Source organism: Brettanomyces bruxellensis, chromosome 9 (assembly GCF_011074885.1).
Source record: "Brettanomyces bruxellensis chromosome 9, complete sequence".
NCBI lineage: Eukaryota > Fungi > Ascomycota > Pichiomycetes > Pichiales > Pichiaceae > Brettanomyces > Brettanomyces bruxellensis.
In genome coordinates, this window is record NC_054690.1 from 3,346,416 (window position 1) to 3,370,766 (window position 24,351).

The 24,351-nt window shown below is 38.0% G+C and overlaps 13 protein-coding genes across 13 annotated transcripts; 6 read left to right on the top strand and 7 right to left on the bottom strand.

Moving 5' to 3' along the window:
- Window positions 1-23: 23 nt before the first annotated feature.
- On the bottom strand, window positions 24-1,787 carry BRETT_003254 (uncharacterized protein; the record flags this gene model as incomplete). The annotated part of the gene is made up of 1 exon (XM_041281765.1): window positions 24-1,787. The coding sequence occupies one exon, from the start codon at window positions 1,785-1,787 to the stop codon at window positions 24-26; it is 1,764 nt and encodes a 587-aa protein (XP_041139556.1).
- Window positions 1,788-2,615: 828 nt separating this feature from the next.
- BRETT_003255 (uncharacterized protein) lies at window positions 2,616-3,698 on the top strand (the record flags this gene model as incomplete). Its single annotated transcript, XM_041281766.1, has 1 exon — window positions 2,616-3,698. One exon carries the CDS (start codon window positions 2,616-2,618, stop codon window positions 3,696-3,698), a length of 1,083 nt encoding a protein of 360 aa, XP_041139557.1.
- Window positions 3,699-4,035: 337 nt separating this feature from the next.
- On the top strand, window positions 4,036-5,448 carry BRETT_003256 (uncharacterized protein; the record flags this gene model as incomplete). The annotated part of the gene is made up of 1 exon (XM_041281767.1): window positions 4,036-5,448. The coding sequence occupies one exon, from the start codon at window positions 4,036-4,038 to the stop codon at window positions 5,446-5,448; it is 1,413 nt and encodes a 470-aa protein (XP_041139558.1).
- A 331-nt stretch (window positions 5,449-5,779) lies between these two features.
- BRETT_003257 (uncharacterized protein) lies at window positions 5,780-6,895 on the top strand (the record flags this gene model as incomplete). Its single annotated transcript, XM_041281768.1, has 1 exon — window positions 5,780-6,895. The coding sequence occupies one exon, from the start codon at window positions 5,780-5,782 to the stop codon at window positions 6,893-6,895; it is 1,116 nt and encodes a 371-aa protein (XP_041139559.1).
- Window positions 6,896-6,934: 39 nt separating this feature from the next.
- On the bottom strand, window positions 6,935-7,942 carry BRETT_003258 (uncharacterized protein; the record flags this gene model as incomplete). The annotated part of the gene is made up of 1 exon (XM_041281769.1): window positions 6,935-7,942. The coding sequence occupies one exon, from the start codon at window positions 7,940-7,942 to the stop codon at window positions 6,935-6,937; it is 1,008 nt and encodes a 335-aa protein (XP_041139560.1).
- A 544-nt stretch (window positions 7,943-8,486) lies between these two features.
- Window positions 8,487-10,994, bottom strand: BRETT_003259 (uncharacterized protein; the record flags this gene model as incomplete). The annotated part of the gene is made up of 1 exon (XM_041281770.1): window positions 8,487-10,994. The coding sequence occupies one exon, from the start codon at window positions 10,992-10,994 to the stop codon at window positions 8,487-8,489; it is 2,508 nt and encodes an 835-aa protein (XP_041139561.1).
- Window positions 10,995-11,985: 991 nt separating this feature from the next.
- Window positions 11,986-12,363, top strand: BRETT_003260 (uncharacterized protein; the record flags this gene model as incomplete). Its single annotated transcript, XM_041281771.1, has 2 exons — window positions 11,986-12,093; window positions 12,184-12,363. 2 exons carry the CDS (start codon window positions 11,986-11,988, stop codon window positions 12,361-12,363), a joined length of 288 nt encoding a protein of 95 aa, XP_041139562.1.
- Window positions 12,364-12,783: 420 nt separating this feature from the next.
- Window positions 12,784-13,602, bottom strand: BRETT_003261 (uncharacterized protein; the record flags this gene model as incomplete). The annotated part of the gene is made up of 1 exon (XM_041281772.1): window positions 12,784-13,602. The coding sequence occupies one exon, from the start codon at window positions 13,600-13,602 to the stop codon at window positions 12,784-12,786; it is 819 nt and encodes a 272-aa protein (XP_041139563.1).
- Window positions 13,603-13,990: 388 nt separating this feature from the next.
- BRETT_003262 (uncharacterized protein) lies at window positions 13,991-14,362 on the top strand (the record flags this gene model as incomplete). Its single annotated transcript, XM_041281773.1, has 1 exon — window positions 13,991-14,362. The coding sequence occupies one exon, from the start codon at window positions 13,991-13,993 to the stop codon at window positions 14,360-14,362; it is 372 nt and encodes a 123-aa protein (XP_041139564.1).
- A 263-nt stretch (window positions 14,363-14,625) lies between these two features.
- On the bottom strand, window positions 14,626-16,455 carry BRETT_003263 (uncharacterized protein; the record flags this gene model as incomplete). Its single annotated transcript, XM_041281774.1, has 1 exon — window positions 14,626-16,455. The coding sequence occupies one exon, from the start codon at window positions 16,453-16,455 to the stop codon at window positions 14,626-14,628; it is 1,830 nt and encodes a 609-aa protein (XP_041139565.1).
- A 620-nt stretch (window positions 16,456-17,075) lies between these two features.
- BRETT_003264 (uncharacterized protein) lies at window positions 17,076-19,411 on the top strand (the record flags this gene model as incomplete). Its single annotated transcript, XM_041281775.1, has 2 exons — window positions 17,076-19,164; window positions 19,221-19,411. The coding sequence occupies 2 exons, from the start codon at window positions 17,076-17,078 to the stop codon at window positions 19,409-19,411; spliced, it is 2,280 nt and encodes a 759-aa protein (XP_041139566.1).
- A 111-nt stretch (window positions 19,412-19,522) lies between these two features.
- BRETT_003265 (uncharacterized protein) lies at window positions 19,523-20,848 on the bottom strand (the record flags this gene model as incomplete). The annotated part of the gene is made up of 1 exon (XM_041281776.1): window positions 19,523-20,848. One exon carries the CDS (start codon window positions 20,846-20,848, stop codon window positions 19,523-19,525), a length of 1,326 nt encoding a protein of 441 aa, XP_041139567.1.
- Window positions 20,849-21,377: 529 nt separating this feature from the next.
- On the bottom strand, window positions 21,378-23,033 carry BRETT_003266 (uncharacterized protein; the record flags this gene model as incomplete). The annotated part of the gene is made up of 1 exon (XM_041281777.1): window positions 21,378-23,033. One exon carries the CDS (start codon window positions 23,031-23,033, stop codon window positions 21,378-21,380), a length of 1,656 nt encoding a protein of 551 aa, XP_041139568.1.
- Window positions 23,034-24,351: the final 1,318 nt, after the last annotated feature.

Consider the following 24,351-nt stretch of genomic DNA (forward strand, 5'->3'; position numbering starts at 1 on the left):
CGTTATAACAGGAAAGTGCAAATTTAATCATCTATACAACCAAATCTCTCTCCAACCTTAACATGTTCACCTTCTGCTTTTTTAAATTCAAAACCCGCAGGGGCCTCAAAGCAAAGAACAACGGTAGAGCCCAGCATAAATCCTCCCATTTCCTGACCTTTAAATAAAGGTTGTCCTTCAAGGACACGAGAGGCTTTATTATATGTAGCTTCGTAACACGTATTCTTTCTAACTTTTTTTCTAGAGCCAGATCTAGCAATTGGGATATCACCGATATCGGTTGGCTTCTGTTTTGGACGATTTATATCTTTGTACGTGATATTCGTGCTGAGATCCTTATCAAAATTAACCTTAATCGAACCAACGTTTGTTGCACCAACCGGAGTCATACTAAAGAAGCCATGCTTCCAGTAACCAAGAAGTGCAACTCTTTCATTTAAAACGAATAAATTGTTGAATGTCCGCTGAAAGTATGGTGCAACAGAATATAATTCACCAGCAAAATGCCTTCTGGTTGTCGCAACCCAATTGGCCGGAGAGTGGAAGTGGTGATAATCACCGGGGTCTAAGTATATCACAGCGTAATACAAACAATGACTGTCATCGGCTTGGCTTCTATACAGCTTGCTTGAGATTTTAATAATTTGCGAAATCGATGACCGGTTCAAAGATTTATCACCTTCCTTTTCATACTTTACGAGCTTATTTGCGTGCTCTGAATGATCGTGCTCATTATAACTTTCCAAAAACTGGGCCGCAACCTCATCATGCTCCCGTAAGCTCTGAAGAGGATAATCAATGGCGTGGGCCGGCTCTGCAAGCTTTCTGGAATTGGTTGTACCAAGAAGCGCCTCAACGCTATACGTCATGCCTTTCACCTGCTCAATTTCTCCATTTTGGACCCTCCCCAATTTTATAATTCTTCCATCACATGGACAGCACAGTTGAGCACCCTCGTCTATAGGTCTTGCTTCAGGTTTTATTCTCCTATAAAAGAATTCCGAAAGATTGTGATAGTGCGTTAAATCAGGGTCAACCATTTCATCAAGGTTGACGCCAAATAATTTAGTGTAGAGTTTAAAACCAGGCACCCTCATCCAGATGGGCAATTCAATGCTGTTAATTCTACCCCACAGTCGTGACAGGGCATTCAATGGCAGTCTAGAGTATATGTACAAGAACAAGTTTGTTGGTCTTATAACAGCCTTTTTGTGATCACTATCTTTTTCAAGTGAATCTTCATCAACATCTTCGGATATTTCCTCGTATCCATCGAAATCATACCTTGCGACGACACCAAAAAATATTATGGCAATCGCTGTCAGAGTGAAGAAACTACGGAAATTCCTCCTTCGCTTTATTTCATTAGTGGTCGAGTTTCCAATGTGTCTTCTCTGGTATCCAAAAAGTCGTCTTCTTGTTCCAGCAAAAAGCCTCAGACTACCCACCCCCTTATTCGAAAGAGTAGAAAAATTTCTATGCGAGCCCGTCATAAAGGCTGACGCTGATCCAAGTGAATAACGTAAACCATCTACTTGTGGATTTGTTACTCTTGGAAACCGATAATAATAGACTGAAAACTGGGCCAACATTACCAGCAATTTCTTTTGCATCGTTTTCCGTTTCGTATGGTGGGTGACATTTATCGAACGATTGTATGCTTTCACCGAAGCACGAGATAAAGGTTTAGAAAGATCAAATGGCACAGGAAGATATTCCGACGTATTCATACCATATGATTTGACCCTAGAGGCCAGAAACAGTAGCTTCCTTGATCCCAGCACCATTTCTAGATAGTTGCGAGCTCCTATGCAGTCCTTTTCCTTCAAACTACTTTATGGGAATTGTGTCCCAAGATTTTTGGGGAAAAAAGCAGGCTGCTTAAGAAGAGTGACCCACGTTTTCTAACTTTAGGGAAGAAGAATAATTGTAGAAGAAGATTTAAAAGAAGGAGGTGACAAAAGTGTTGAGATACAGGGAAAGTATTCGGTAGATACAGGTAATCAAATGAGATGTGGCCAATGCGAAAACATAGTGAAAAAACCGCGCCTTATTGTTTCACAAGAATGTTTTTCTTGAAAATTTGCAGATATTTTTAGCCCGATGACCCGCGGTATAAACAACCAATTTTTATCCATGTGAAAGTTTGGTATCACGTATATATCGCTCACACGCGCGAAGAAAATTTGAAAACCTTACTGAACTGTGCTAGGCTTAATGTCGCGATACCGATACCGATAATTCTACCCAACCGAACATTTATTTATTTATTTGTTACAATTATATTATTATTATTCTTTTCGCTCAAATTTTTTACGATTTTATCCGTTCTCGTTCACCAAAAACAGAACATCCTTACATTCGATGCTGATAACACTTCTCTACACCTGACACATAGTAATTTTTTTTTTTGCTCGTAGAATGGTCTCAGTATGAGTGGCAAGGAGCACGTAGCTGAAAAGAAAAAAAAGATATCGTGGATTTGAAAGGCAACATATACACATGCACACACCGGTAATATTATTACAGGAAAAGAAATTGTGTATTGAATAGAACGATAACAAGCTCTTTTTTTCCCCCTTTCGTATATAGAAATCTAAATCGATAAGGTTGAAATGTCTCAATATAAAGATACCACCGTCTCAGTGGCTCCCTTAGTGTTGTTGTCCGTTGTTGACCACTATGAAAGAATTTTGAAAACACTAGCTACATCAACGAACAAGGATAATAAAAGGGTTGTCGGTGTTATCCTAGGGGATGCTTCGGATAGGCAGATGGTCAAGGTTACAAATTCGTTTGCCATCCCGTTTGAAGAGGACGAAAAAGATCCTAACATCTGGTTTTTAGATCATAACTTTATCGACTCTATGATGGAGATGTTTAAAAAAATTAATGCCAAGGAAAAATTAATTGGATGGTACCATTCAGGACCCAAGCTCAGATCAAATGATTTAAAGATAAACGAAATCCTTAAGACATTTATACCGGATCCTATTCTTTTGATAGTCGATGTTAACAGTACTGACAAAATTGATATACCAACAGATTGCTATGTCGCAATCGAAGATATAAAAGAGGATGGATCATCGAGTGAGAAAACTTTTTTGCACCTACCATCTGTGATTCGTGCTGAAGAAGCAGAGGAGATTGGTGTGGGTCATTTATTGAGAGACATCAGGGATCAGGCGTGTGGAAACTTGGGGCTAAATTTAACAAACAACTTTAAGTCCCTGTCCTCACTCAGCGAGCGGTTGGTAAACATTGTGAGCTACCTTGATAAAGTAATTTCCGGCAAACTTCCAGTAAATAATACTATCCTTGGAAAATTACAGGATATCTTCAATCTTTTCCCAAATATATCCGGGTTTTTTGAAGGCGAAGAATTGGATACAAAGAAAGACACAGAGGAGGAAATCAAAGATGGCGATGACATTGAATTGGTGGGCTCTGAGAAAAAACAGCTAACAAGTGCTTTCAACGTTAAGACGAATGACCAATTGATGCTTCTTTACGTTGGAAGTTTAGTGAGATCTATCATAGCATTTCATGATTTAATTGAGAACAAGATAGAGAACAAGAAGTACAACGAAAGGGACTCAGAGGATGAAAAGAAGGTGGCAGAAAAGCCGGATGAAACTGATGGGGAGGGTGAGAACGTCAAAGCAACGAAGTCCGAGCATTCCACTGGATCTAATTAAATAAATGTTAGTTTAGACAGAAGCATTTACTTGCAGCAAAATATTAAATTGAGTAGAAAATGATGTATTTTCCTTTGTAAGAGACCCCCAGTATTTGAACTGAATCATGTGTGTATTTTCTCGCTTTATTGTCGTGTTATTTTTGCTTTATATTTTTTTTGGGATTATTTGTTAGTATTTGTCGTTTGGCTATTAAGCGAAATATGCCAATCAGCAGTGGCATTTATTTCCGTCAGTTTCATTATCTGAAGTTCATTGCTTGCTTTGAAAAGAAGGTAATCATTAAGTATTGATGGGTCAATATTGGTTTTGAAGTTGATTTAACTTTTCAATAATTATGTGGAAACTTTATGTACCGTTAGCCCTTGGAAAATCGGTAAAGCTTCCTGCTCTAGCAGATACAGTGCGATGCTGGTCATCAACTAGTCACATAGGGCACACAACTACATTCTTCTACTACAACAACGAATCGCTGCAACGCAAGAATTTTGAATATAAACAATCCGCGTGCTATCCTGATAGAGGTTTTCAATTCACCCCAAATAGCAGCCTGGTTGCATCAAGGTTGAATGATCCCGGTTTTCGAGGTTTTTCTACTCCAGCAGGTACTGAAAAGCAAAATGAACAGACGAAAACGATTGACATCAAACTATGCCACCCTGTTTCGGGCGATATTCTGGAATTGGATAAAAATGCGACTGGTATATCTAAAGTTCCGTTTAAGGTCTCTCCCCGCAAGCCTAGAAAGGTGAACAACCGGTCATTACTTCAGCGGAGGGTTTCGGGTGAAAATATAAGTTTGAAGAAGCTCATAAAGCAATACTGGGTATTGACAAAGCCTAATCTAACATTCCTCATAATGCTTTCTTCTACATGTTCATACGTGCTTGCTCCGGGACCGACAAACATAGTAGCATTTACATGGTTGACATTAGGCACACTACTTACATCCGGGGCAGCAAATGCAATTAACATGGGCCGAGAGCCGTCGTTTGATAGACAGATGGTGAGGACTGCATCAAGGCCGGTAGTTCAGGGATTGATAACACCAAATGAGGCTTACACATTTGCTGCCATTACCGGAACAATTGGTTGTGCTATCCTTTATTATGGAGTAAATTCGACAGTTGCCGGCCTTGCTTTACTTAATATTTTTCTTTATTCCTGGGTATACACATCTCTCAAAAGAAAGTCCATACTAAATACGTGGATTGGGGCAATAGTTGGGGCAATTCCACCATTGATGGGTTGGGCTGCATGCTCGTCTCTTTCTGACCCAGGAGCTTGGTGCTTGGCAACATTCTTATATGCGTGGCAATTCCCGCATTTCAACTCCTTGAGTCACAACATTAAAGCTGAATACAAACGGGCAGGCTATGTAATGACTGCTTCTGTGAATCCGATGTTAAATGCTCGTGTTGCTTTAAGGTATTCCTTGTTGATGTTCCCAATATGCTTTGCTTTTAGCTATTTCGGTGTTTGCGATAAGTACTTTGCATTCGATTCTTCTATACTTAATGGCTACCTAACTTATGGATCATTCATGTTTTGGTGGCAGCAAAATAAAAACCACTCGAAAGCTACTTTAGCCAATGGAGGCCCAACAAAAGAGGCAATAGCAAAGGCAAATATATACGCTAGAAAGACATTTTGGGGATCAATCTGGCAGCTTCCAGTTGTATTGGCATTGATGATGCTGCATAAAAAAGGACAATGGGATAGATTATTCTCTTCGGATGACGGAAGCTAATGATGCAAGGAAATGCCAGAAAATGTTTAAGAGAAGGAAAGCGTATACAAGCAAAACAATGAAGTTACAATTGAAGGTGCTTGATGCGAACTGTCAAAAGTATCAAGATGCAGATCATAAACATAAATTCTTTTCTTATATATATATGTATCACAATCATTCTCATGTAAATGAAAACTCCAGAAATAAAAATGAAATAATTCTCTGTTTATTATTATTTTTTTTTTTCTTTCTCCTTATCTTTTGTTTTAAGTAGCTAAGGACAGCATAGGTGGTTTCCAATTCATTTTATTTCTTTCAATTACAAAGCGCAAAAACTCGACAAATTAACATGTTTATCCCAAATCTAATGCCAGGTGATATCCATCGAATGTGGATGAACCGTACAGGCGCTCACTACATGGATAGCACAAGTTCCCCACATAATGTATCTGGTGAATATAATGTGTGCTCTGGTAATGATCGAAATGAATACCCATCAATGCCGTCTTATTCGGCAAATACTTCCGGTCCTATTACACATATGCAATCTACTATGAAAATTAGAAAGATAATTGGGACACATGACGAGTCAAATACAGGATTTAATGATGTCTTCACTACCTTGGATCAGGTTAGCCTCATTCTAGATTCCAAACTTAGAAGGCTAAACGAAATTGGTAGCATTGGTGCTGATACAATAAAACCATTTGGATATGACAAAACTTTAAATGAGTTACGTGCAGAGCATGAACAGGAAAAGAAACAAGAAGAGATGCAACATCCGACGGGATCACCAACTCAAACCGACCTTAATGAATTGCAAGTTTCAGCAGCAAGCACCAATTACAACTATTCTAATAATGAAGGCAGTGTGAATAATTTAAGAGAGAGTATTGTTGATGCAGATCCATCAACGTCTAACCATATACCCGAAAGAGTGTCTGTATCCAGCGAGGATCCAATTTCCTCCCATGATCTTGACGCTGAACTATCCAATAGGGACGAAGATAGTAATGCTGATTTGGAATCAGTACAACACGAAAATGACGTTCATATTGCAGTGGATGATCACAGTTCAGAGTCCGGCGATGTACAGCAAAACTTTGATACACATTCATTGGGAGGGAACCAAGAAAGCAACGAAGAGGATATGCTAGTGCAAACCGACGGCGATGGCGAGTTCTTCATGGCATCCGAAGAATATCAAGTTGACCATACAATTAATGAATATGCTCGAAAACGAACATATTCATTTTTGGGAAATTCAAGTTTTACACAATCACCAGTTCAGGGTACTTCCAATGGGCTGTCTGGTCAAATAGGTGCTATGGACACAGGTCCTATAAGTGGAACAACAGCAACAATATACTCTTCTGCAGCCAATGATATTGAGCCTACCGCACTAACTTCTCCATTGGGCGATATCGAAGATGAAATATCCGACCATGACATGACGGTAGAATAATTATTTCTATAAAACATACAAAGCATCATTATAAGATATTCACGGTGTTGAAGAGGCAAGCTCATCAACTTTAGCTTTTAGGAGATGTATTGCTGGGACCATCCACCTTCCGCAACTACACCTGGATCCTTGCCAATGATATCCACCCACCTTCGAGCCGCATTTAAAACAGTCGAAACGACCCTCAAGTTCTCCCTTGCTCAATTCAGGCTTCATCCAATTTAAGGGTTCGAAGAAATAATGAGTACATTCGGAACTGGCTTTTTCAACCTTATAGACCTCCTTGGTCCAAAAGGTGGTTTTATAGAAGTACTTCTGCTTGTCATGATCATCTGTTGGCACAGTATGCGGTATAAAAACAGCGGAATTTGCCAACACTTGACCACATTTCTTACACCTAAAGACGTACTTTGGTTTGAGATCCTTATTTTCCTCATTTTTCGTGGATGGTACGTTTGCTGTACCATTATTCACTATGTCTCGATAGGCGGAGTCATTATTCATATCCGTTATTTGTAATAAACTCATCTTGAAGGCTCGATACTGCGGGTATCTGGCATCGAGTTCTCTCACATCATCACAACAGCCACAATTGTAATAAAGTTGTAATTGCTTTGAAAAGCCCGAATTTGGTTCAATTATCACACCCTCCGGATATTTCCTTTGAACAGCATATCGAGCCTGTTTATAATTGAGGTGGTATTTCTTCATTAAAAAGGCGATGACAAAACTGACAGATCTGGACCTTCCAGCATTACAATGAACAAGTACCTTTCCCTTATTTCCTTCTGGGGATCCTTTCAATCTTTTATCTATAAAATCGTTCACCCTTTGAAAGTAAATGAATAAATTTTCAGTATCCAGGTCATCCACTGGCACTTGCAATCTTGTGTAATTCTTGTATGTTTCTGGGATCGGCTCCTTTTGAACGCTCACTATACTCTCTATTCCATACAGATTTTTGAGATCAACATTATTTAACAACGGCTGTATTGAGGAAATATAGAGTCCTCCAAGGACCCGATACAAATTATTTTCGTCTGCCATACGGAATGACTGATGCTTCTTTTGGTATATCGTTCAAAAGGGGGTGCTATTACTATGTTATGCTATCCTTATCCTATGATATCCAGGATCGCAGGAAACAACAAAAAAAAACTGAAAAATTTAAGCTACGCAACATAGTGCTAGACGACGTATACGGAAATCAATGTACGGATGTCCAGGAAACTGAAATGTCCTCATAAACAAAAGCTAGGATACGAATAACCGGAAGTATCTATATATCAGCTTCCGGGATTTCCATTTATATCTACTGATTATCAATACTTGAGTATCATTAGATAGTAATCTATTATCAGTCTATATTAGTGAAAACTCTGTAAAGTATTATATAAAAAGTGAGGAAACTTCCCCTGTTCTAACACATAGCTACTTTTTTTTTCTTTAATTCTTTATTTGACTTTTTATTTCTTTCCCCGTTGCTGCTAAACAACATCATACAACCTGGCTCTTAACATGAGTAGCCATACATCTTGAAGTACATAACAGTAGAAAAGAATGCTGCTAAAAGAAATGTGTAAGACACAGATCATTGCCGTGGATAATGTCCACCACGATTCCTTGAATTCCGCCTTGGCATCATACCACCACTTCCCGGCATCATCGGTGGAGGCATTCCCGGATAAAATGACATTGGCTGTGCTCCATTTATAGCCATTGGGTTTGGAGTATACATAGGTATGAACTGTGGCTGTTGATACACAAACTGATACTGCGGAACAGCTCCCATCTGCATTCCACTCATCTGGTTAGGCGATTGCATATGTATTGGCTGAGGCGGCGGCGCATTCACAGATGCCATTGGTAACTGTTGTGTTTGAACTGGTTGCTGCCCCTGCTGCCGAGACTTTGGCTGTTGAGCCTGTTGTGGTATGTGAGGCAAGGCAGGTTGCACTGCCTGAACAGGTTGCACAGGAGACTGGGGTGGAACATTCTGCATACTAGGAGAGGAACTTTGAGAATTGTTTCTTCTGCTTGCACTACTACCACGGCGTCCGTATGCAAACTGCTGTGAAGTTTGCTGAGGAGATAACGGATTAATTTCCATCATGCGAGGAGGGCCCCCTGATGGCATAATGATTGGCGGTGGTATCGATTGCGGTGCCATCATAGGTATCGTCTGAGAAGGCATAAACAGCTTTCTACCCATCGGTGGAGCAGGAACCCATTCGGGTTGCAAGGAGAACGTACTTTTGTAGGACTCCGCAACTGTTGATGGCCAGGTAGGTGTTGTTGTAAATGGTCGTTCTATTTGAACGATCAAAATAGCACCAGTTGCCGAGTTCTTTTCATTATCCTTCGATTGCTGCTCATATTCCATCTTTGCGCTAACAAGAAGACTAAATTTGCCCTCTAATAAGCTCCGCTTAGCCTTGGATGTATCGGAAGGAACTTTCCCGGCGCCAAAGAACGATGCAGGAGACCTCCTGTGCCTATTCTGTTGTGCTTGGCCATATCTTGTATCCGTATTATTTTTCAAAGGAAGATTGGTCATATTAGCAACTTTACCAACCTTCGTGCTGTTCGTCTTAACTTTAGTAATGACCGATTCAGAATGAACACCATCCTGGTGCTCTTTCTGTAATTTCTGGCCATCATGACTGGTTTTGGTCTCTTCTTGCTTGAACGACGAAGATTTCTCACCGACATTAGTAGCTCCTTTATCGTTAACTTTCTTAGCCGTCTGCTGAGGCTTAGCTTCAACCTTCTTTTCCCTTCCTTTCGAATCAGCTTTCTGCCTCTGCATGCGAGCTTTGGATATTAAAGGTAAGATATCTCCTGGCACGTTCTCAGGGATTTTAAGGTGTGCAGAAAACTCCTTTAATGCAGCGATATCGGATTGATGCTTTGACAAAGGTTTACTACCAGAATTTGCTAAAGTTCCAGCCTCATTTTTATTGGAAACATTAGCTGAAGCAGCTTTTGGTTTCTCCTGATTCTTACTTGAGGATGAAACAACTGGGGCAGACTTTGGAACTGCGTCATTGTTGATCTCTGGATTATTCGAGGTTGAAGCAGACTCTTCCGTAGCAACTTTCTTAATTGGCTTTGCAGGTAGATTTGTTACAGCTGAAGAGTAAATGACAGCAGGATCCTTGTGGTAATACGCAGCACGTTGACGAGGCGTAGCATATCTTCCTGCCTGAACAGGCTTTATAGAAGAAATAGACTTTTGCTTGTTGCTTTTCAACATTCCCATCAAAATCTTATCTTCATCCGGATGTGCAGAGGGCCTGCGATTATCCTTTTGTTTATCAGATGTCGAATCTTTTCCTTTCCTGCTTGTAGGGGATTGATCCCTCAGAACACCGGAATACTTATCTTCTTCATCGAATCCACTGTCATCAACACGTAGCCCACGTTCCTCCGCCAAGTGAACATTGCCATGAGTGCCCTGCGACTCAATCTCATGAGCAATTCTTTCTGCTTCCTTAAATCTCCGCTGAAAATCAGGACTGTCCTTGGATATCTTTGTAGTGTACAAAGATTCGTCGAAGGTTGAATGAATGTTAAACTTTTCTTCATTTGCTTTAAACTGATCCCAGTGACCGCCACTAGACTTACCAGTATTCAATTCCAAGGAATCAAGTGTTTGATCCACCAAGCCGTCATCAGGAACCCATTTCTTCAAAGCATGAGGCTGAAAAGTGTGGTGTTCGGAAGATATTGCAGAATCCGTTTTAAAGCCATTAGATTCGTCGGACTTAACACCGTTAGATTCTCCAGAATAAATTTCGTTCTTTTCAACAGTTGTGAAGTCCACATTCCGTATTCTTATCATAAGGATATCCTTGTTCGGAATTAGTAAATACTCAGAATCAAATATTTCAACTTTGTGATCATTTGCAGGGGCAGGAGTTTCGTCTAAGGGAAACTTTAAACAGATGGAGAAATTTCCATCACTTGAAAACTCGCCAATTGTGTAAAGAATTCCAGATATTCTAAGGCCAGAATTCAATGACACCACTGCCTTTCGACCAATTGCTTTAACAAGACCATACAAAAGCCTATCCGCCATTTGCTTTCCTGTAGCCATTGCGTGAGGAGAGGGGGAACGACGACGACTTTGATTTCTTGAAGCCATACTTGTTGACGATGGATAATATCCAAAAAGTTCTCCAATGTGATGAATGTATGGTGTAAAAGCCAGCTAGAAACGTTAAAACGAGCGGTCTGTTTATAACACCAAACGAAGGAATAGGGAAGCGAAGAAAAAATAAAAATATGGAAGGAAAAGCAAAAAAAAAAAAAAAAAAAATTCACAGACTAAAATCAGTGGGGTGTCCGGATATCAAACCTCCTTAAATGATCTTAATAAGATATATATAATGGGAAGTGCTACAAGGCAGCTTTAAAAAGAAAAAAGTATGTATATATATACAAACAAAATTAAATTGAAATGCTACGTTGAGCCTATTCCAAGGTTATGTATATGTATGATTGATTATGTGTGTATAAACGACAAGCCAACATGATTGGATGCGCATCCTTACACCAGCAACAGATAAATTAAATAAAATCACAATGCTCAGCTCATGTCATTTGAGTGTTGAAAATAATTAATTAAACTTTTTCTGATTGGAGTGCTCGAATTTTATTAACCTTCTTGGTTGATGCTGACTGATGCTTAGTGTGTGGGGTGAGAAAAAAGCATTTACAAGACTTCCCTATATATGGAACTAAACACCAAGTATGCTTTGAATGCCACTGCTTTTTATAATACAGGCTTATGCAAATGCTTACTTTGCATTATATAATTATCGGCTATTTTAATTCTTCTGATCAGTAGTGCTACGATAGCGAACTTTATGGAGAATATGTAAATGTATGTCATGTAATGCTATTTTTTCTTGGAGTCTTTTTTTTTTTTTTTTTTTTTTTGTAGTGTGGTGTGCGTTCTAGTTAAAATGTGCGTAAATTTCCTTAATTTTGACTACAAAACGTTGATAACCCATACAGTTTCACTAAACTTCAGACACGTCACATACCACAGAACAAATCATTATAGCTGATATATATATTGAAAAATGAAGGCATCTTTTGTTGCTTCTATGAGACCCGCATTCAAGGCCTACATGAGACCAAGTTACAAGACAATGATGAGACCAACCACCCGGGCGATGAACCAGGCACAGGTAAGTTTGATTTAGTTTATGGTACAAGGACAAACATGTATTTTCCGTGGAGATCGATACTAACACCGATGTCTAAACATTTCAATTTAGAAAAAAGAGAAACCAGTCTTTTTTTCACCAGAGTTATACCCACTTTTCTTTGCTTGTGGTGTTGTTATCTGTTCTGCAACATACTTCTCTACAAAGCATTTGAAGCATGATTCATTGAAGTTGGGAAGGTCCGTTCCTACTCAGAACGAGAAATTTGAGGAGGTGATCAAGAAAAATTGAATTACGCAGAATACATTCGCCTACTTTGAGGGCATATTTATTTAACAACATAAACGTGGTTATCCAATTAAGCACGCAAGTTGCAGATCAAATCTAGTTGCTTGGAGGCACTGATATCTGTAACTTAATAATTTCGAATTTCTTTTGAATAAGTTAACATTATTTATCGTCAAGCTTCGTCGTCTGAAGTTTTGAACTGTAGTACTTTTCAATTTTATATGGTGCATTTTTGTGTACCCCACTTCCTCTCGTTATTTCGCTTCTCAAATACATTCAAGTTATCGGTAAGTTAACCGTTCAATTTCTATAAGATATGTATGTATATGCTTAGTAATATCTATGAACACGGAGGAATATATGATCCAAATTGTATAAATAAAATAATGGTGGTTCTAATCTTCCTGCAGCCAAACAAACCATTTAGTTTTCAACATTGGTGTAAACTTTCTCAACATCATCCAAGTCCTCTAGTAACTGAACAAAAGATTCAAAACTTTCTTTTGTTTCAGGGTTTGATATCTCGACCTTCATATCATCTTTTGGAATATAGCCAAATTCCATTTCCTTGATTGTATACTTATTATCTTCTTTAATCTGATTCGCAACCTTACCTAACTCCTTAGGATCAGTCACCAGTTCAACCAGATTTTCATCATTCTCATTGGATACCTGATTTATATCATCACATCCCAATTCTATCATGTTATCAAACTCCTCATCAAAGTCTGCATCCTTAAGATCAATAATTAGTATGCCTTTTCTGTCAAACATGTAGGCAGTGGGAGTCATGTTGGAACCATATTTATTAAAACAGGGCCTAATCATTCCAATTGTACGATTCTTGTTATCCGTAATAGCTTCAATAACTACTGCCACTCCACCAGGTCCCAACCCTTCATAAGTGACTGTCTCCATTTTAGCGGAACTCTTCATTTCACCAGTGCCTCTTTTCACTGCATTTTCAATAACTCTCTTTGGGATACTCAGAGATTTCGCCTTCTCAATAGCATAGGCTAACTGCAAATTCTTTGTCAAGTCAGATCCCCCCATTTTTGCTAGCACGGTAATTTTTGATGACATCTTAAAGGAAACACGAGCTCTTGCAGCATCATTGGCTGCTTTTTTATGCTTGATGTTATCCCATTTAGAATGACCCGAAGCACTTATCCCAGTAGTACAAAAGTATCTAAAACTACTGCGAAATGAATTTCTTTCGAGTAATCTTACAAGTGCACTCATATTCATGAATATTAGCTGTAAAACCAACAAATTCTAATGAACAGGAAAAGTAATTCAAACTATACATAAGAACTGTCAAGTTAATAAATTCATCAATTACCACCAGTAGGGCGCTCATGGTGGGAAAAAAGAGAGAGGAACTTTACATCCGTGCACATCAATAATGATATCCAATACATGTTTTCGGTCGGGTCTGCTTTTTCGCTTTTTTTCTATGTCCAAAAAATCATTTCAGAATTCGTAGATAAGCCGCTGCTTACAAGCTAAATTTATCAAAGTAGGAAAGGTTTCACGAACGTTTCTCCAATTATTTTTCTTCTTGCGACCATTTCTGCATTCTACGAATATACTATTGTGAGAAATTTGTGTGACATAAACAGGAAGGAAAATGTCAGCTTCATCCAATGCTGCCAAACATAGAACATTGATGGCTGCCATCGGTGATGAAGATACCGTCACAGGTATTTTGCTTGCAGGTATTGGCCAGGTTACAAGTGAGCCAGGTAAGGAGAGAAACTTTTATGTTGCTTCGGAGAATACAAAAATGGAGGAATTAGAGCGAAAGTTTGATGAATTCATAAACAGGGATGATGTTGCAATTCTTCTTATAAATCAGTTTTTGGCGGATAAAATAAGGGTTCTCATAGACACATACACCAAACCATTTCCAGCTATTCTCGAGATTCCTTCAAAGGATCATCCATATGATCCGGAAAAGGATTCCATATTAAGAAGGTTGAGGAGACTAATGGGAGAATGAGGAATTATGAGAAATATATCTAATTATGTATACAAACCGGCCTGTATGGCATAGCATAATTGAACTGACACTACATAGACAGCACGAATAAAAAAAAGAGATTCCTTACTTTGGGGAAACTTCAAATTTCACATAATTGATTAATCAAAAAAGAATCTTTAATCTTAATCATACACTAAATAAAAGTTAAGCGGATTACTGACTATCATCTAGATGTATGTGAATCTCCTTAGAAATCTCATATCGTAATAGTATAACCTCAGTTACCTTTTCCCGTTATTTCTTCCGCGCTTATTTTTGTTTTTCTTCTTCTTCTTCGTTTGTTTTTTCACCTGGTCAGTTTTAGTGACTTGACCATTTTTCTTTTCATCTGTCGATGCTTCTGGACTTTTATCAGCATCGGTATTATCATCAACACTCTCCATTTTTGGCTCCTCCAACACGCCATCCAAGTTTTCAACCGCAGTATCCTCTTTCTTTAAGCCGAGATCACTACCTTCTTCGGTCAGTTTCGCTATTTCTGAGGGCTCTTTCTCAGTCTTCATTGGCTCTGTAGCTCCTTCTGATTGTTTATTTTCACTAATTGGTTCATTTTCCTTTTCATCAACAACTGGACTCTCTTTAATAATACCATCTAAACCCCCAGATAACGAAGTACCTGTTTCATTTATATTTGCCTCATTAGAATCAACATTTTCCTTATTATCCAAACTCTTCAGAGTATGTGACGATGTGATATCTGATTCGTGCACATTGGTTTGTACTTTAGATTTTTCTTTCAATTTATTAGGGAGATCTGCCTCATTCTGAGGTTCATCGGGAGCTGCCAGCTTGGATCCGGCTTCATGATCAGCTTCATGATCGGTTTCTTCGCAAACTTTCTGTTTGTCATCTTGCTCTTGCAAAATCTTTGATTTCTTGCCACCAATTTCATGCTTCTTCGACTCATCCTCAGTTGTATTTTCCTCGGAATTTGGAATGGCAGCTGAAGCATCTGATTCCTTATCATCAGCAACCTTTTTATCTGCGACAAAAGTGTCGGATCCATTTGGTTCAGCATTGTGGGTTTCCTGTAAATCCACGTCTCCGGAATTCTTTGTACCTATAGGCTTAATCTGTCCGGATTTTGGCAATTTCTCCTTTTCAGCATCAATGTCCTTCTTCGTAGAAGGTTCCTCCTGATTTTCTTGCGTATCCATTTGTTTTCCATGCTCCGCCATGTTTGAGACATCTCCAATTTGTGAAGAACTTTCGAGAAGAGCCTCAGACGTCTGCTTCTTCCAAAAGTCCTTTTCTTTCCAAATTGGATTCTCCGAATTTAAGTAAAACTTGTTAACGCCAATAATCCTTCTCTCTAACTCACAAGCCTTTATCCATTCTGGTCTCACCACAGGAATATTAATACTCTTTGCCTTTTCACACTCAACACCCGTTGGGTTAGTGCATACAAAGTGTGTTGTATCTATTCTAACTGTTTTGCTGATAGGTCTTGCTCCAATTTTTGAAACTGCATCTTCAATATCTTGCAAAGTAAATCCAGAATTTTTGGTGAAATCAATATCACCCAGACAAATGGTTATTCCACTAAGATCCGTCATCTTATGGGTAGTTATTTCCAAGAGATTCGAACGGTAGATGCCGGCTGTCGTATCCATACGTAGTTGAAATTTGTAATTGGTGTCAATTGAAAGGCCACTTAATTTAATATTCTTCTTTGTGGTTGCATTCCTTATCTGTCCAAGCTTTGCTCCATTCTTATAAAGAGTGAGAGCTTTTAGTTCGGAAGTGCCTAAATCCAGTGGGTCCCATTCTAGAACACACGAAGTTTGTGTAACGTTCACTACTTTTAAAGCTGGCTCCTTTGGTTCATGCTTACCAAATGTTTCATAAATTGTTTTCTGTAAAGCATCAAATTGTTTGCTCTCCTTTTCCTCACCTTCGAAATCTCTCTCACAAGCAATCTTAACAATTGATCCAGTGCTGATTCCATCAGGTAGAAGAATGGTAGGAAATTCGATGATATGATGGTCCTTCGTCAGCAAAAGAGCCAACGAAGCATCCAGTTTACCGACAGTAAGTGAAACCTCAACCATCAATAACCAAATTTGTGGATTATATATATACTGTCAATTTCCTGTACCTTAAGAAAAGTTGATCTTATACCGTATGTAAGATTTGATAAAAGTATTGACTTTTTTAAGCCCTCAGTGACTTACACTTGCAGTTGATGACGTGAGGTGTTTGAAGATCTAAAAAAAGTAAAACTAAACAAATGAAATATGAGTGGCCGAAAAAAAAGGGAACAGTTTTTTTTCTTATTAATTGAAACAGGCTTGGAGTTACTCTAACAGAAACCGAGAAATATTATCTCCATATTAAGGCAGAATTTTATATTTTAATTACCTGTGATGTGCTTTTAACCAGAACAAAAATATCCTTACGGGTACGAATTGTGCTAAAATTGCAGGTGATATTAATAATTGTGTATCGAAGTAAAAGAATGAACACATGCGTGCATTCCCATTCCTTTTTTGTCCACTACTACTCTACACCACTCCTTTTTATTTTATATATATATATTTTTTTTCGTTAATTTTTGTTGTTGTTCGGAACACAATTCTAAACACCATATATTTAAACATAAGGTAGTCTAATCATTTTGAACCATATTACATTACGAGTTTACAAATATTGATAAAAACTTTCTATCAAGATGGTCTCATCTACAGATGAGGTCCTGGAAACAAATGCAGGAAGCGACAAGGCTTTGAATCCGATCGATGACGTGCAAACAGATTTTTCAAAAATACTTCAAGATTTCAGAATTAATTTCGGTGGAAATGATCTTAAAAGCGTGGTGGCTGGATTTAAACATGTATGCTATGAGAATATTTTGAGGATTGAAAGTGATGATACAGTAAAAATAGATGATTCTGCACTCGAAAATTGGGTCTTGGAAGCTAGATTGTGGACGCTATTAGAATCGCTATTGGACGTCAAATTTATGAAAGACTTATCAAATAAAGAACAAGTTGGAATGTCAAATAAAGGAATGCTATCTACGTACACATCAAACACAGTTCTTTTGGATAGAATATTAGAGGAGAAGAGTGATCTTTTTGAATTGTTTACTATATACAAGGCACTACTAGAGAGCAGCAACTTGGACATTAAAACCTATCCGGACACTAATATTGACAACATACAGGCTTCAAAGTGGTTGAATTCAAAGTTGGAAATACAGTCAGGTAGAGGCTCCAAGCAATCTATCTGCGAGCTTGATGCTGACGCTGCGACTAGATCTGGTAAGAAATTGTCACCAAAGGATATTGAAATGGATGAAGCTTTTTTTAGCAGAGCTTTTAGATTGTTGCTATGTGGTGATTTAGAAAACCTAACAAAACTTAGCAGAGAGACGGGAAACCAGAATTTTGCATTGATAGGGTGCGGACTACGTGAATATGTCAATCCTGCTGTTGATCTTATTGATACTTCGTCGAAGCCAATGGGGATTAAACACAAGCTTCTTTGGAGACGCACAGTTTATAATTTAATTAAAAGCAGTCACTCCAAGGCTGAACGGGCTTGCTATGGTTATTTGTGTGGTGACTTTGAATCCTCGTCTGCATTGGTACATTCTTGGGATGACAAACTTCTTGTTTATTTGAACAATCTTCTCCAAAGTCGGTTAGACGATGAGCTAATCAAATCATATCAAATCCTTTCAAAAACGTCCGAGATTAATATATGCTCTTCATTATCAGTACCACCGATGGTTGCAACAAGTATTAAGGATGCATTGAATAAACTTGCGCAGGATTCGGATGAAAGCACGAGGACCGAAAGTCAACATCCAATCAGAGTTATTATAGGTTCCATTTTATCAGATAATGTACCAAAGCTAATGCAAAGTACAATCCAGCATTTAGGCGAATTATCAAGCTCCAAAGATGTGCAAAATAACGATATAGCTAAGGTTCCACATCTTCTCAGAATATTGACACATTTAGCAATAATTTTACAGCTGATTTATGGCGAAAAGGTTGTTTCAAACTTCAAATACTCTGAAATCATAAGGTCGTATATTATACTTTTGGTTTCTCAGAAAAGATATGATCAAATTCCACTTTATATTTCGTTCATACCGAATGATGAGATATTGATAGATACATATTCGAACATTCTTTCGTCATTGGATCTGGCGGCTAATCAAAGAGAATTACAAATCCGTCTTATGGAACAGTTATATCTTCCAAAAGAAGCTATTTTACGTGCTACAGTGACAAAGTGCTTTGAGCAAACGGAGAAAAATTATCCGGTGGATCAAGAAGTGACATTGAATACGGAAGTTACGCACTTGGATAAAAAATTCTATCACTGTATATATTGGTTCTATGACTCAGGCATGTCAACTGATTGTTTAGAAGCTGTTGTGATGCTCATGCGAAGATTCCTTACGTGCGGAAAGCTACAAGCAGCGGTTGAATTTATGAATACTATAGCATTGCCAAGTGTAATACAGCATTATAAGAGGAAAGTGACCATCGTTAAAGAGGATGATACATCAATGAAACAGTATCTTATTCCTAAATCAAAGTTGAGTGAATTGGTTCAATACCAACATTTAATAACAGCCTTTGGAACTCTAGATTCCTTTGAGGTTGGTATAAATTTGGAGGGAAATGCAGATGATTTGAAAAAAGTAGTGAAAATGGCGGCAGTCTTGGATGAATTACTCAAAACTTGGATGTTTGATCTTAGTATGGATGATACTTTGCCCCAAGAGGATCACGAGATGTATTGTGAACTAAGAAGAACTTATATTCCAGCGGTCTTTAAACCCTATTCGAACTTCTAGTGAAGTACAGAAGCTTGAGTCAAGACATGCTATACGATCAGGCAATCAATATGATTAACATATTGGCGGATGAGAATTATAAGTTTTATGAGTTGTTGAATTCAGCGAACCAGCTTAAACCATTTCTACAGAGGTTTTCGGAGGTTAGCAGTATGCTTTACGGAGAACGGAAGCAAGGTATATACCATTAGATTGCGTATAATTGATTTTATATTATAGCATTAATTCTTTTAGGAAAAGATGTTTTTAAAAAGTTACTTTTTTTTATCACGATAAAAAACTAGTATAGAGTAATTTTCTGTTCAGTCAAGGGAAGAAGCCTTATCATATAAGAGATCGATGACGTGTGACATTTGCCCTATAATATCTAAGCTTAGATCATAAGTTTCATCCTTCTTAGGTTCATCATAGACAATCAAGTAACCATTTCCCTGGTCTAATACCCCGTAAAAGACCTTATCCAAAATCATGTTGCTCAACTTGGACTCAATTACGTTTTTAGGCAACCCAATTATGGAGCAAATGTGGCTAATTTCGATGCATGAATAAGGTTCAATCAACTTAAGCAAATTCTGCTCAAACAAAGAGTCATATAAATCAGATAAATGTGATCTGATAATTACATCCTGTGTAAGCTCTTTGTTGTAAGTCTTTAAACAATCTTCAAGCTCCTTCAACGATCTGTGTGAGTGTGCAACGGAAACTGCTTTCATAGCATCAATTTCTTTATTTCCAACATATTCCGTGCAATTTTTGTTCTTCAAAATCTTATTAACTTCATCGATCGATCCCAACATTATTTTGCAAAGAAGCATACATTTTAAAACTCTTATTAAAAGTGCGTCATTCTTCTCCGAAGACTCATGGATTTGATAATTCTCAAAAGATTCGTAGAAATATGAATAAGCAGTCTTGAAATCCTTGTCTTCCGCATGTAAAATACCACTCATAAAATCCAGCTCTGCCTGGATATTACTTGGACAATAAATGGCATTAGCCGACGTTCTTGCCGATGTCAATGAAGCTCTTGCTTTAGCAAAGTTCTTCAACTGGAAATATGTCTTCGCCTCCAATAACTGAACTTCGACAAGCGAGCTCTTATCATCCAACTTTCTAAATTCTTTAACAAGCTTATTTATAAGGGTCAACGCATTTTGGTGACTTTTTTTCTTGTAATATAGTCCGGAAAGTCGGACCTGCAACGATTGCCGGAGAAAGGTTCTTTTCTGTTCAATGGCCCATTCAATTGACTCCTTTGTAACCTGAATGGTTAAATCAGTAGCATTATCAGTCCCCAAATCATCAACAAAATCAATTAAATCTTTAATAACTCTAGTGGTTTTAGATTTGGCAAATGCGTTTTTCATGATATCCCTAGCAGAAGAGATCAACTTAAGAAGCTTTTCCGTATTCTTTTGATCATGATAAAGCTGACCCAATTCCATGATCGAATTCTTCTGACACTCCACAAGCTGTTCATGCTTTGAGACAGATTCCAGTCCTAACGCTTTTGCATTACTGTTGACGATAACCCATAATATGTTTTCGGCCTTGTTAAAATTCCCATTTTTAAGAGCCTTACGTGCCTCATCTAGCTGGCCTTGAACTGTTGTATTATTTTCTGACATTTAAGATGTATACTTAACAATATTAATGTGTATTGATGGCCTAGCGTTTCCCTCTCTTATACTAGAAGCTTGAGTAGTATAAAAGAAATTAATCAAAACAAATTGCCCATAGAATTCATGTTTTGAAATCGAGAACCTTGGAAAGCTCGCAAAAAAAATTAGATCTACGAAAAGAGGTAGTGTTGGAAATCGAAGTGTAGGTGGCAAAAATTTCGAACTGTCAAATATTTCAGTCGATCGACGATTTTCGGCAGACACGATTTTCACCCTGAATTCAAGCTAAATGAAATGAGAAGTTCTGTCAACAAGCACGATCCGCAATAAAACAGCGTTTATGCTCATACATTTGCAGCTAAATATGTGACCGAAAACTGCAAATCATGTACAAAATTTCTACTAACCTTGGGGCACATATAAAAGAGAAAATTGAACACGGTCACCGAGAATAAAAACCAATATAATTAAAATAATAAAGAAGAAGCAAGACGAATCGAAAAATGCAATGTAATAATCTATATAGGCGCAACTATTAAAGAATTGTATCCCAGAACTTATCCCAGCGAGACTTTTCTTTGCCATCATCTTCATCCCAGCCTTCCTCGTCAATCGCACGAGCATCGCTATCTATATCAACCATATCCTTCGGTATGAGCCATGGATCATGCCTATACATAGTGAACTGCGATCCAAGCCAAAGCACGAAAAATAAGATTAAGGAGATATAGTTTGCAAAGAAGTCACTGGCGTTAAAGTCAAAGAAAACGCCGTAGCCTTGAACGAATATAATTATGATCAAGGCAATGAATGTAAACCAACCAAAGAATGGCATACCGATGGCCTTAAAAGGAAGCGTATCCCTAGAAATATTTCTAGACTTTAGCACCGACATGAAACGAAGATGTGCTCCACAGATAAATATCCAACATATTAAACCAGCAACAGCAGTAATGTTCACCAACCATCCAAACACAGTTTGACCTCCAGTGGAAACATTCAAGAACGCCAAGCATCCAAAAACGGAAGTAGTAAGCACACCAACCCATGGAATTCCAGTCTTGGTAGTCCATTTGTAACACTTTGGAGCAGTTAATCCACCCATAGAGTACAAAATACGAGAACCAATATAAACGTTCGAGTTACCTGCTGAAATAATCGTGCAAAGCATAACAGCATTGAATATATCTGGTAACACGGGAGTCTTACTTCTCTGAATTGCAATCAAAAATGGAGAAGAAGATATGAAGGTGGTGTCATTGGTAAGGTTAGGGTCATTGTATGGAACGAGCATTCCAATGAAAAACAAAGTTAAAATGTAGAAAAGCAAAATACGGATAATAACCTTGTTGATAGCCTTAGGAACAGTTTTTCTTGGATTGGCTGACTCACCAGCTGAGATACCAGTTAACTCCACACCTTGATAAGTGAATGCAGCGTTAATGAATGAGGAAAGCCATCCCAAAAATCTGTCCGTACCAATGTCCTTCACGTATCCGGCACCTGGGCCCCATGGACCAGGATTTCTCCAGTAACGGAATCCAACTGCACCTTGTGCACCAGCACCACAAACCATGCAAAAGCAGTATATTATGAATCCTATGATAGCTAAAACTTTGACCAATGCAATCCAGAACTCAATCTCACCATAGTACCGAACAGGGAAAAAGTTAGCGCCGGTGAGAATGACATAAAATATAAGCATCCAACCCCAATTAGGAACCGCGTCAGTCCAATATTCTATAACCTGGGCAACAGCAAAAAGTTCGATAGAGAAAGTAACGGCCCAAGAAAACCAATAACACCAGTTGGTTGCAAAACCAAGGGACCTTGATAGATACTTAGTATTGAATGTACAGAAAGAACCTGCAATTGGAGTGTGTGTTGCCATTTCACCCAATTCTTGGGTGACAAAATAAGCCAAAACACCAAAGAATATGTATGAAATTAAAGCGTTGACAGGACCTGCAATTCTAAGAGGTTCAGACGTACCAATGAAAAGACCACTTCCAATAGTACCACCAATGGCCACCATGGAAACAACACGCGAGGAAAGAGCTCTCTTAACTCCTGTTTCATGAACTGTAGTGTCTTGATTCACTGATTTCTCATCCACCTCCACTTCAGTAGATTTATTCATAGAAGAAGATAGCTTCTCAGAGCTACTCCCATGATCCTTTGTGCTGATCATCTCGTTCGGGAATATAATTGAGGAAATATGTATTTGTTTAAAAGTAACATATGAAAGCAGGATAGGTAATGTTTCAGTCTGAATATCGAAGATCAATGTCAATAAAATTCAAGGCTTTTACCCCCTATTTTATATAAAAATTTGAATAGTTACTCAATTTTCTTTATCAAACGAGGCCTCATGAACAATTTTTCCGCATTACCTATTCTGTAATCCGAAGGTAGGAAAAGGCGATCTTTTTTTTTGGTTACTCTTTTCTTTTTTTTTTTTTGGCATTGCCGGACAATTAGTTATTATTATCTATACCGTATTTTACTTTTTTTTTTTTACCCTACACTCCTTTATTATCCTATAAGAGTTGGAGAGTTAAAGTATCAACTGTTATTACACTATATATATAGCAATAGTTGTTCAGAAAGTGAAAAAAGAGTGGGGTAGAATTGCGAGATAGAAGCAAAAGAAATTTCAGTCAGAGCATAAGCGGACTAATCTTCAAATTTCGTTTCGCTATGACTGTAGGGGGTGGGTGGGTGACAATAATTGTACAAATGCATATGGACAAATAATAAAAAATGAATTTCATAGATAAAGAAAATTCTTCAGTAGACTAAGCAATGCCGCTTTTGACAGAAGTCAATTTGTACATAGGTACAAATAATTCCGGAGCACCTAAGATAAGAAAAGGGTGGGGATATTTCAATACTGAAAGTGAGTGGGCTATACAGAGCGCTTTCATAATTACTGGTTCAAGTATATAGGTGGACCAGTGTATGAGCCTTCTGAGTTAAACCTACTGTAGTACCTTTCAGCCTTCCTTTTTTAAAGCCATTTTAACGGCATTTTCTGTTAAAAGTGAATAATAAGCTATGCATTACTTTTAGAGGACAAACTAGTAGTGCAACTCTCAAATAGCATACAATGTAAAAAAATAAAGTGGATGAAAAAGTTTCCAAAACTTTTCTCATGTCATTTTACTTCCTTTTAAAAAAATTTAGCCGTGCATTGACCCTGAGGCATCGAAGGCATCACCAAAGTCACAAAGTCAGAAGTAAGAATTTTTTGCCCTATTTTTGAGGAAGTGCCGATCGCAAATCCTGAATTTTTTTTTATTCCTTCGTTGTTCAGAAAATTTTTTTGCTATATGGACCGTAAATAACCGATAAAATGATTTGCTCTTGGTTGGTACAAATGATCTATAAATTAGCCAGACGTATATGCAGTAGTTTATTTATCAGATGTATCTGTGGTGGTAGTAAGCCATTAGATATCAAATAGTGACATATACGTCCACGAAATGGTTAAGTACCGAAACGACAGG